At 32.7% G+C, this 11,205-nt stretch overlaps 1 protein-coding gene across 2 annotated transcripts; it reads right to left on the reverse strand.

Annotated features, from left to right (window-relative positions):
* Positions 1-2,685: 2,685 nt before the first annotated feature.
* On the reverse strand, positions 2,686-10,039 carry LOC124632371. Of its 2 annotated transcripts, XM_047167193.1 has the most exons (4): positions 7,631-10,039; positions 7,002-7,318; positions 3,770-6,459; positions 2,686-3,381 (listed from the first exon to the last, which is right to left on the reverse strand). In XM_047167193.1, coding segments are annotated over exons 1-4 (3,015 nt in total). In that variant the 5' UTR covers positions 7,633-10,039; the 3' UTR covers positions 2,686-3,375. The 2 variants fall into 2 exon arrangements, with proteins under 2 accessions (XP_047023149.1, XP_047023155.1); XM_047167199.1 differs by lacking the exons at positions 2,686-3,381; positions 3,770-6,459 and having other exon boundaries at positions 6,479-7,318.
* Positions 10,040-11,205: the final 1,166 nt, after the last annotated feature.

The raw sequence follows: 11,205 nt of genomic DNA on the forward strand, positions 1-11,205 counted from the left end.
AATGTATCTCCGCAATATGTTCCTTTTATTGATATGGTTTACAGAAGCTGGTGATTGTCCAATAGTTCTATGAGTAGCGTTATTGTACTCATTTACTTTTTTGTCGAGTGTTCCATTATACCAATTATAATTTCCGTTAAGACTAAATTCTTTGTATAGTTTATTCTTCAAAGTTCTTATTAATCTTTCAACGATTGAGGCTTTTTTAGTGGAATATGTAGAATAATGGTTGATTTTATACTTTCTCACAATATTTTTGAATTTATCATTATAAAATTCTTTTCCTAGATCTGTTTGCAAATTTTTTGGAACACGTCCTTTAGCTAATAGAGCTTTAAACTCTTCTGATACCTGTTGCTTATTCTTTCGTTTCAGAGGAATTGCCCAAGCGTATTTTGAAAAGGTGTCAATGATTACCAGTATATATTTATAACCACTATTCACTTTCGAAATTGCTTGCATATCCATCAAATCAGCTTGCCAAAGATCATCAATATCTTTAAGTATGACCTGCCTTCTCGGAAAGTTAATTCTTGCACATTTATGAATTTCATTTATGACGTCTACTTTGCTCATAATGCTTGTTTAATTTTCCTGCTATTTCTTTTAACTCAATACTTTTTTCAACATTTCTTATCCTATAGTCTAAATTTAAAATTAGTTTCTTCAATTCTTCAATTTTTTTAAAAGCACCATCAACTTTTAAAATAAATTGCTCTTCAGTAATAATTTTATTTCTACTAGATTCCTCAATAGTGTTTTCAATTCGCTCAATATTTACGCTACTATCAGCTCTGACTGATGTTTGTTCTGTGTGAATATAATTAACATGTACATGTTCATTCATCTTCCGTAAAAGTAAGTAACTGAGAATATTTCAAAGCTTATTATTCTTTTATAATACCAGCCTCTTTTAACTCTTCTACTATGGATAGAATTTCATTGTCATGATTTGTATGACCAGCATGTTTTGAAGAAATCAGGAGTTTCAATCTTTCAATTAATTCATTAGGGTCATCCCAATAAACATAATCTGTATTGCTTTTATATTTTTTTAAGGTTGGTAAGTTGCCACCACTTTTTGGTTGCATTACCTGCTCTTCTACTTGAACATCATTTTGTTGTGAAAATAAAGGTTTGATAATTTGACGATATTTCAAACTTTTGTCTCCTTTTATTTGACCATTTGAGTGAAAGTCTCGTTTGTGTGCATGTGTATTATGAAGCATATCTTTGTAGACAATTTTATCTACTTCAGTTACCAAACTTAGGTTGGGTTTATTGCGTAGCAAAAGTTCTTTTAAACCTGGTGTTAATTCATAATGCTTATTGTTTATAGTGACTATATTTGTTTTTTGTGAATCATTGACGTTATTTGAAAGAGAAAGTGTTACCTTAGAATTTCCCATCATAAGATTTTTGTTTTCACTACGTATCCCAAATGGTACATTTATGTTATTCTCATAAATTTCCATCATATCTTCTTTGTTCAGTGAAATTAGTGAATCGGTGGACTTTTTTACATGATTTCTTGATAGAGTGTCTTTATATTCAGAATGTGCACTATGGTCTGTTTTTATAAATTCTTTAAAACTTTCATAATCTAGAGATGAGCTGAGTTTTCCAAATGTATTGTTTTCATCTTTAGAAATGTCAAATATCTTTATATCTTTATCATTCACTTTAACTAAAGTTTCCAAGGGATCGGTTATTGGTTTAAACGCCTTTTTAAATTTTAAATTAGCGTTATCTTCTTCATCTTGTAATATTTTTATTTTATTTTTTATAGTATCTGCTGATTTTATTAATTGTTCCTTAATATTAATATCCATCGTTTGATTTTCAATCATACGCAACTGTTATTTACAGCTATTGGAAGTCGATTGATATGTTTTTCCATTGCGCGGGTATATATGCATATTCTAAAGGCATATAAATGTATCGAAGCCTTGTCTGTATCTTCCTTTATTAAGAGCGCAATCTTTATTTATTAATAAAAAATCAAACCGATCCTGCCATATCATAGAGCAAAGTTTTTTAAATTTTAACCACTCCATATCCGTATTTACATGCTCATTGTAAATATGTTTTAAATTTTTCTCGTCCTGTCTGAAGATAATTATAAGATTAACGTTGTCTCGTATTAGTTGTTTAGGTATTTTGGAATAGGTTTGTGATAAATAAAAACAATCTATGTGTTTATGCCTTCCCATTGCAAAATAATTACGAATGTTAACTTGTTTTTCACATGCAACGTCATCAAAAATCATTAATGAGTTAGCTAAAGCATTATTGGGATGTATTATTTCTTTATTATCATTGAAGACCGAGAATTTAGCACTAGGAACATTCTTCATAACTTGTTTTAGAAAACAATACTTTGGCTGGAAAGCTGTCTTAGAGTATAAATATATATGCTTGAATTTCAAACCGTTTTCATGCAATATTAAATTGAGCATTACATTCGTTTTCCCGCAGTTAGATGGACCACATATTATACATCTGATTGTATTAGGCAAAAGTGCACTGTGTTTTATTTTGTGTGATTGATTTTCTAACTTTATATTACTAATTTCTAAAGTCTGGGGTTGCTTGATGAACTTCATTGTGAAAAGTGAGGCAAAATAACGTTACTAGTCTATTTATATGTTTACAGGTTATCAACAAATAAAAATCAACAAAGAGTAAGTAGCATACGTATATTTTTACTTATAATTAAAGTACAGTTATTATAAAATACAATATTAGTATTTAATACATTATACTAAAACTATTAATACACAATACTAAAACTATAATACATTAACTAAAATAGAGTTTTATAGTGACCCCAAGGTAATGTCTCAATTTGATTTGGGAGTATGTATCGTTTATCATCGTTTTTGTTCATCACCACTTTGTTCACTTCTTGTGTGTATAATACATGCTTGATTGACCTAATCATATTCATTTTACATGATTTACTCTCATTATGAAATAATGCCTTATTGTAATGCGATATATCTAGTCTATTTGTAACTGATTTTGAAATACCTTTTGCTTTTTTTATTTGTACTTTGGAAGATAGCAAACAGTAAAGTTTCGCTCTTAAGCCAGTGAATTCAGTGATCACGTCACCACCTAGTTCATCTTTAAAGAGTCCAGGAACTTTTTCATTTATTCGTGGTATTAAATAAGGATTATCTAAATGAAAATTACTTGTGTCAAAATCTTTTAAATTATTTTTTATATCACTGTAAATATCTTTTGTATATATTAAATAGAGTAGACTGTCAGTGTCTGTGTAACAAAGTCTTATATTATTCATGTATTTCTTTTTCATATTATAATGATACTGATAAAGATGTAATTTAGCATATTCTAAAACACTGAAGCCTATATAAATTGGTCTGTCTAAAAAAATTTTCTCGGGTTTTAGCTGAACTGCTACTAAATTTTCTGAAAATACAGATACAGATTTAAAATTAGGTTTACAAATTAGCTTTTCAGCACCATGTTGCTTATTTGTAATATTATCTACATCAACCCATTTTGTCGCTAATTTAATATCTACTTGTTTTCGTTTATTTTCAATCGTTTTACCGAAAATAGAATTATTTAAAAGCTTGAAAAAATCTTTCTCGAATGTAGTTGTGGATGCTTGACGCAGGCTAGTGTTTAAATCAATATATTTTTTTAAATATTCTTCTTGTCTAAATGTTAGAATACGGTGGATTTTTCTTAAAACAAGTCCGTTTTTCAAACATTCCTGTAAATGAGTGTAATGAATTACATAATTAAATTTATCATATAAATTAGCTATAAGTTTAGCTGTCTTTCCCCCTGGTGGTATAAACTTTTCAGGAGCAAAAGGTAAATCACTATGAAAATCATGTACGTGCTCGGGATATTCGAGATCTACTTCTAATATAAAACCATATTGACTTTCATCCGATATACTCATTACATCAAAGCAATTAACTTCCTTCTGATTTAGAAAACGAAACTCTGTAATTGGGAACTTTTTAGTCATTGCGTAACCATACAGATTATTGCAATCGAGATATATCAAATAACTAGAAGGTTCTAGATCATTAAATTCTGGCAAATATTTATTGTTAGCCTTCGCATGACGTAATGAGCACTGTGCTAGACCACCGCGTATGCCCTTCTCTAGCATTTGATACATTTCTAAGTCATCTATTAAATCAAGCTCAACCTGTGTATAGAGCAGCATAGCATCCCAGCTTAAACTAGGTGCAGTTACGTAGTAGGCAGGATCTAATTTATAATATTTTAAACTTATATTTCTGAAATTTTCAAATATATCGCACAATAATAAAACATCACATTTCAGGTATAGATCAGTATACTCGCCAATAGTTGTTATTTTAAATGCATCCCATACAGTTTTTGCATGCTTATATTCTTCATCGGTAATATGCTCCATTTTCAATGTGTTATAAAAGAATTCTTTCGGAGGAAGTTTTGTTTCTTCATACTTTTTCCAAGTATTCATGTAATCATAAGGATAAATACCTTTAGTTTTGAGCAAATATATTAAATTATCATTTCTCATTTCCGTTGATAAATGCAAAAAATCTTTATCTGTCAAACTTTTGCTTAGTGCATCTAAACTTGAGCTTAGAAACTGAAACGAATCAATAAATTTAATTTGTACAGGACGGTTACTATTATCATGATCTATGTATTTAGTAATGGTTAAATATTTTTCTTTAGTTTTGGGTATTATTTTAATATGACCTTTATGTTTTGCTAATTCTTTTATAAAAAGATGGGAATCATAATTCGATAAATTATGAAAAATTACAGGTATAAATGGACATACTCTAAACATTAGATTACATTGAGTATGTGCAGGTCCTCTATACTTTCCTGTCACATGATCGTGGTCACGCACTTTATCGTCGAGTAACAAGCGATCACAAATATGACAAGTACTTGCATTGTTATATTGGGTTTGTTCTTTTTTAGTTAAAGGTATCATTTGTTTTTTAATTAATAATATATCATTTATTTTCTTCACATCTTCTATTAATCTAGTGATAAATACCTCCACACAATCTAGACCTCTATATGTTACATATCTATTTTGGCGGGGATCATGTGAACAACATATGTAATATGCAAAACATGAAGGTTGGTGTTTTTTTAAATTATGTGTGTTTTCAGATTTCTTTTCGAAACAATTTACCAATAGACTTTCAAAGTCTGCGTAAATTACATAGTTGATTTTTTGTTTTCGTTCATAATTCTTGAAACCCAGTTTACTATTTTTATCAGGTAAAATTGATAAAGTTTTAGAACAGATATGAGATCTATACTTAGTTTCACAGCTATAAAATTGTAAACATGACTCACACAGAAAAAAATTACCTTTATGATTTGTTACTTGTCCTCGTACTAAACGTGCCAGGTCTTTGATAAGACAGTAATGACTCATTCCTTTTCTTTCTAAATATAACAAATTTACATGTATAGATCTTCTTTTGTTTGTTAAATATAGAGGGCCGGTTACTGTTTCGCTCTTATTTTCTACTCCATAGACATTGATACTTATATTATTGTTGGTCTCAAATAATTTTATGTCTTCATATGAAACAGGGAAAGACATCCCTTCAATATTAAATATAGAACTGTAATGTGGATACGAATTAGTCCTGCATACATTCTTCTTAACGGGATATAATGAAGCTACTACACTCCATAAAAAGCAGCAATTGTCATTATTTTGAATATTAATACAACTTTTCGAGTTTTTAAGTTTTTTTGGTAATTCAAGGTAAGTACCACCTCTCATAGGACAATATTTATTAACATTGATTTCAAGATGGCTCACTGATTTAAAAGACCATCCAGATTCTTTGTGTTCGAATTCTGACATTTTGCATTTTAAAAGTTCAATAGCATTCGAATAGAAGTCACTTAAAATCGTGTTATTACAAATAACTTTATATTTCGTATTAAACGACTTAAGTTGTTGCTCACTTGTTTTTGGTAACACAAAGTGGGCAAACAACTCGAAGTTAATCTTGACACAAGTATTCTTCAATAAAGACATATGTATAAGTTTCAGGACATCGTTCGTATTCTCACACAAGAATGCTTCGGGTGTACAGTATTCAACACCTTGTGCAGGGTTTAAACGATATGTTATGATTCTGTTTTTGAAAGCACTTGCAATTACAAAGATATTGTTAAAATGGCTTTGAACTAAACTATTTGACTTATGTACATTAGTTCTTAAATGATATTTCAATTCAGTTTTCGGTAATTCAATCTGACATTTTTTGCATATTATTAATTCATTGTTAGGATCATGGATATCAATTTCTTTTTCTATTAATTCATTACTAGGATTATGGATATCAATATCTTTTTCTATTAATTCATTATTAGGTTCATTGATATCAATTCCGGATTCTTTTTCAATCTTCCGCGAGGAAGATACTCGAGGTGCTGTAAAATAAAACAATAATAGATCTAAATGTATTTTTTATACGTGAATAAATTGTAATTACAAACTAAGTAATTGAGTAAATACTGATTGATTACATTATTGACATGAAAGCATTTCAAGTCAGTCATCATTTAAAAATAAACAGCAATAAAAGAAATATAAGATTACATGTACCTATTACATTTATAAGTATTTTTAAAGTTTTTTTTGTAAATAGAAAAAAAAAAAATCGTAAATATAAAGAAACGTTAATAGTAACTGCTTACAAACTCTAAAGGACAGTTCTTAAACTCCCGCCTGGTCTCGTCAATAAAGTCTTTAAGCCGAGCCCATGCTGGCGTATTATTTTCAGTGCGATTTTTTATTGAAATAATTGAATGACGCCACCGATTTATAGGTGCGACATGTTCTATCGTTTTCACATCATAAATTTTTAATTCTATGTAGTAAGGGCCCTGTTTTAACTCATCGGTTTGCCGGCTTAAGCCGTTTGCAACCCTACGTGTGAAATAGGAGTATAAGGGAGTTATTTTTTTATTACCCTTTAAATTACTTGCTGCTATCTCTTCACGATCATCGTCGCTGTCACTACCAAATAAGTCATGGCTCGTGGTCTTCATATCGCTTCTCTGGGGCTTCATAACAGGACTGATGGGATGAACAGTAGGCGACATCGTCTTGAGCTTCTTCTTCTTACTGTCCGGATGCGATGATTTGCTGGCGCTTCTCTTAGCAGCATCGCCGGAGCGTGAAGATGAAGACGCTGATGACGAATCCTTCACGTGTTTCACCCGTGTCTGTTGTTCCTCATATTCGTCTTCGGAGGGAAAGAGGTGATCAGCAGAAGTTGGTCCCGACCTGAACAAAAATACAGATAAAATAATTAGAATCAATAAAATAAAAAAGGATTAGGTACCCAGATACCATAGTCACAGGTAAATAGTTCGAATATAATAATCGAAAAAGGTGAATAGTTCGAATGAAGAAATAGATTACATTGTGATTGTATTGAATCTATACAAACATTTTATTCTGTTCATTCATTAGAATCATTCAATATTATTATTTTTTATATAATAAAAATAACAGATTAATAGATAATTATATCAGGACATGTAATGAATGAATAGATGAGTATTATAATAACAGGATATACAGGTAGGTACTTACATTCTTGAGGATTTGATTGAATAGGTTAACACTTTTGATAAAATTAAACTTGCACGCTGATTTAGTTCAGGAGTGATTTGTGTTGTTATTCGGGAGCCGTTTATATAGGCCTAAAAATCACGTCATTCTAACCAAATATGTAAAAATGCACGCTTGCAAAAAATAAAAACTAGTTGTCACACGTGGTTTTACCCGCGTCCCGATGGATTTAATTCCCGTACCAGGACAAAATATAGCCTATGTTCAACGCATTTAGTGTAGCTACCTAATAGTGAAAGAATTCGGTTTGATCGTTTCGGAGCCTATTCGCGGCAAACAAAAAAATAAACAAACAAACAATCAAATCTTGCCTCTTTATAATATTAGTAGAGAAATGCTGAGACTGCAGATGCTGCCATATAAAGATTATTTGCGATGGTGCATACGAGCGTTTAAATTGTAGCGTTTTCGGTAGCTCAGTCAGGCAGACAATCGTTTGTAAATCGCATATTATGTAGATGTTCTACCAATTGTAGAAACGATGTATAGCAACTTCTACCCACGATCGACGCAAAACAAGCAGTTTATAAACTTTTTCCATGTATAGGTAGGAAATATGTTTATCAGCAGAAACGCTGCGGTTTGCACGCTCGCGTACATTATTTCAACTTCTTACACGTGGAGTACCCAAATAAGAACTTGAATCTCACGTTTCTATAGTATATTTAAAAACAATGTATAATTATGTATTTAATTTTATAATTTTGAACCTTAATGACAAGAAAAAACAAAATGCGAGTAAGTATAAAACCAGAATAAAATCCTGGAGAAATCACATTCCCGTTGAATATCTCGTTCTACAATGTCGGTAAGTCAGCCTTTTCTAAATAATCAAACATTATTTTTATTTTTGATACTTTTTATTCAAATAATATCTACATAATAATTCTACTTAACCATTGTATACTTACGAATAGAAACAGTTGATATTTAAAATAATAATTTTAATTATGTATTGTTTCAGAACTCCAGTGATATTTTCATCAATGATTCATCATGCTCCCAAATACCGGCAGCGCAACAACTACGTCAAAATGTTTTGAACTACCTAGAGAGGGAAAGACCGTTCCGGTATGATGAAATAAGATCGAGTCCATCGTACTCTCCGATTCCAGCAGCATCAAGAGAAAGACCCTTTCAATTCGAAGAAAGACCGAGCAGCAGCGGCCCTGAAAGAGTTCCTAATAGTAAAAAACGAGGGACCAAAACTTTGTATTCGTACATTAAAAAGCCTGCAAAGGGTTTACAATCGAAAGTAATACGGATCCAAATCTATGATGCAGAAGATTTAAAAAGTTCTAAATTATGTGAGTGTAGGGCTAATGTATGCGCTCAGCATATTGTTGAAAATGTGTTTAACGATGATATATACAAGTGCGCAAAAGATATGATAAGTAAAATTCAAAAGAAACTGTAAATAATTCATAAATAAACAATATTACTGATGTCTGTCTTTTAATTACCAGATTAACCTATTATTAAACAAGCATTGCTCACTTATGTACCTACTTACCTACCTACTCAACTGTATATAAATTAATTACCTATTCGTTTTATCAAACATAATTCCTATTGTTTGATGTATAGGTACCTATTTGAGTATATATCTGCTCATATCTTATGAACTTAAGCCTGATTGAATCATATTCAATAGTAGCAATTTTTATATGAATAAACATACATTGGTATAGTTACGGAGGCCTATGATGGGTAGAATCAGAATGGAATGCGCTCAGTTTCCTTTACGGGAATATGTAAACATTCTAACGCACCTAGCAACGCTCGCCAGTTGGATCATTTATAATTATTGTCAACCATTAATCATTATTAGGTAAATGCTTTTTATTAAATGCTATATTGTGTTTTTGCTCTCCAAAGACATAGAACAGCTCTTGTCTGTTAGTATGAACCGCTCATTCGATTTGTTTAAATAAATGCTGTTTGTAAGCAGTTGCAACATAAATAACGTACAATATATAAACGTGATATAATTATATACGGGAATGCAATTCAGGAAACATATTAAATTGAAGTTACCTAAAAGACAAGGTAAGTATTGAGGGACCACCTTTTTACTATAGATGGGTCTCTAAGTAACTAAGATAGTTGTCTTACTTTAAATAAAGGTTTTTGAATAGAAGTCTCATTTTGAAAAGAGAATTCTGGATACGATACTTATTTAATTCAGTGAATAGAGGTCTTACTTTGAATAAAGGTTTTTGAATAGAAGTCTCATTTTGAAAAGAGAATTCTGGATACGATATTTATTTAATTCAGTGAATAGAGGTCTTACTTTGAATAAAGGTTTTTGAATAGAAGTCTCATATTGAAAAGAGAATTCTGAATACAGTACTCATTTTGAAAAGAGAGTATTGGGGTATCTGGATCATCATTTGATCCAGATGCCCCAATACTCTCCTACTCGCCACGATGGTGGCGTGCCCTAAAATATTGGTACTCAAACGGATTCGGTGACTGGAAGCCAACACCAACATAGTTGGGGAATAGCTGGATGGATGATAAAATGAGTCATCATCATCAGCAGGTGCATAGGGTAGGATAGTTTCACTTACTCACTATGGTAAGGCTGACCCCACATCAGGCGTGCGCGATCCTCGGGCGTGTGAGTAGCGCGGGAGTCGCGAGCGCGCTGCGTGAACGTCGCGTTTTGCTGCCCTGCGGCATGTGTGAAGAGTGCAAGCGACGCGCTCGCGGCGAGCACGCGGCGCTCGAGTTGCGTTCTGACCCCTTCGCCCGCTATCCCCGCCGCCCGCTAAACGCCTTAGCAGTTAAACGTCAAGGAGAGCGGCGCGTGCGCGCCGCGAGCGCGCTGCAAATGCCGCAGGGCAGCAAAACGCGACGCTCACGCAACGCGCTCGCGACGCACGCGCGGCGCCCGCGCTACTCACACGCCCGAGGATCGCGCACGCCTAATGTGGTGGCCTAAGCCGGGACTCCACCGAAATGTTTGCATTAGTTCACGAATAGGCAAAATGTACGTATCTGTGAGAGTCCACTTCATGTGTTCGTACTTGAAACCTGCAGTTTTGCCAAGATTTTCAGAATGTACGCTCGCAATTTGTCATTTCTTGGTGGAGCCAGCAAATCAAAAGAAACAGAAGTGTTGTATACTGTGCGTCACTACCGCACACCGGGAAAATTTCGCTCTTGCGGAGGACGTTTATATACCATATTTTGTGTCACACGTAAACAGGACGACAGTAAGTATCCACCGAAACACTTTCAAAGATCTGATGAACCAATAAATCAGACCTGACTTGGTCACCTGGGGCCAATCAGAGCTCTATGAAGCGATAATACGCTTTGGCTCCTACTGTTATTGTGGTTTCTGAAAATTTATTCACCTCATTCAACGATGAATGTAATTCTGATGGTACTATGAAGAACACTTGCTTAGCGCAGAAGCAGACGTTGGCAGGTCAACTCTTTTGACTTCTCGAATAGGATACCATTGGTTTTTGTGCAATGCACACCTGCAATGCATTCTGGATTAGGATAGGATATAGGTGGATAGG

This window comes from Helicoverpa zea, chromosome 1 (genome assembly GCF_022581195.2).
Source record: "Helicoverpa zea isolate HzStark_Cry1AcR chromosome 1, ilHelZeax1.1, whole genome shotgun sequence".
NCBI lineage: Eukaryota > Metazoa > Arthropoda > Insecta > Lepidoptera > Noctuidae > Helicoverpa > Helicoverpa zea.

Bases quoted from the DNA above. Each gene is read 5' to 3' on its own strand.
- LOC124632371 (XM_047167193.1), bottom strand. The intron at 6,460-7,001 runs GTAATAAAAAAA...TTTATTTTACAG, and splicing joins AGCAGCAAGTAATTTAAAGG to CACCTCGAGTATCTTCCTCG.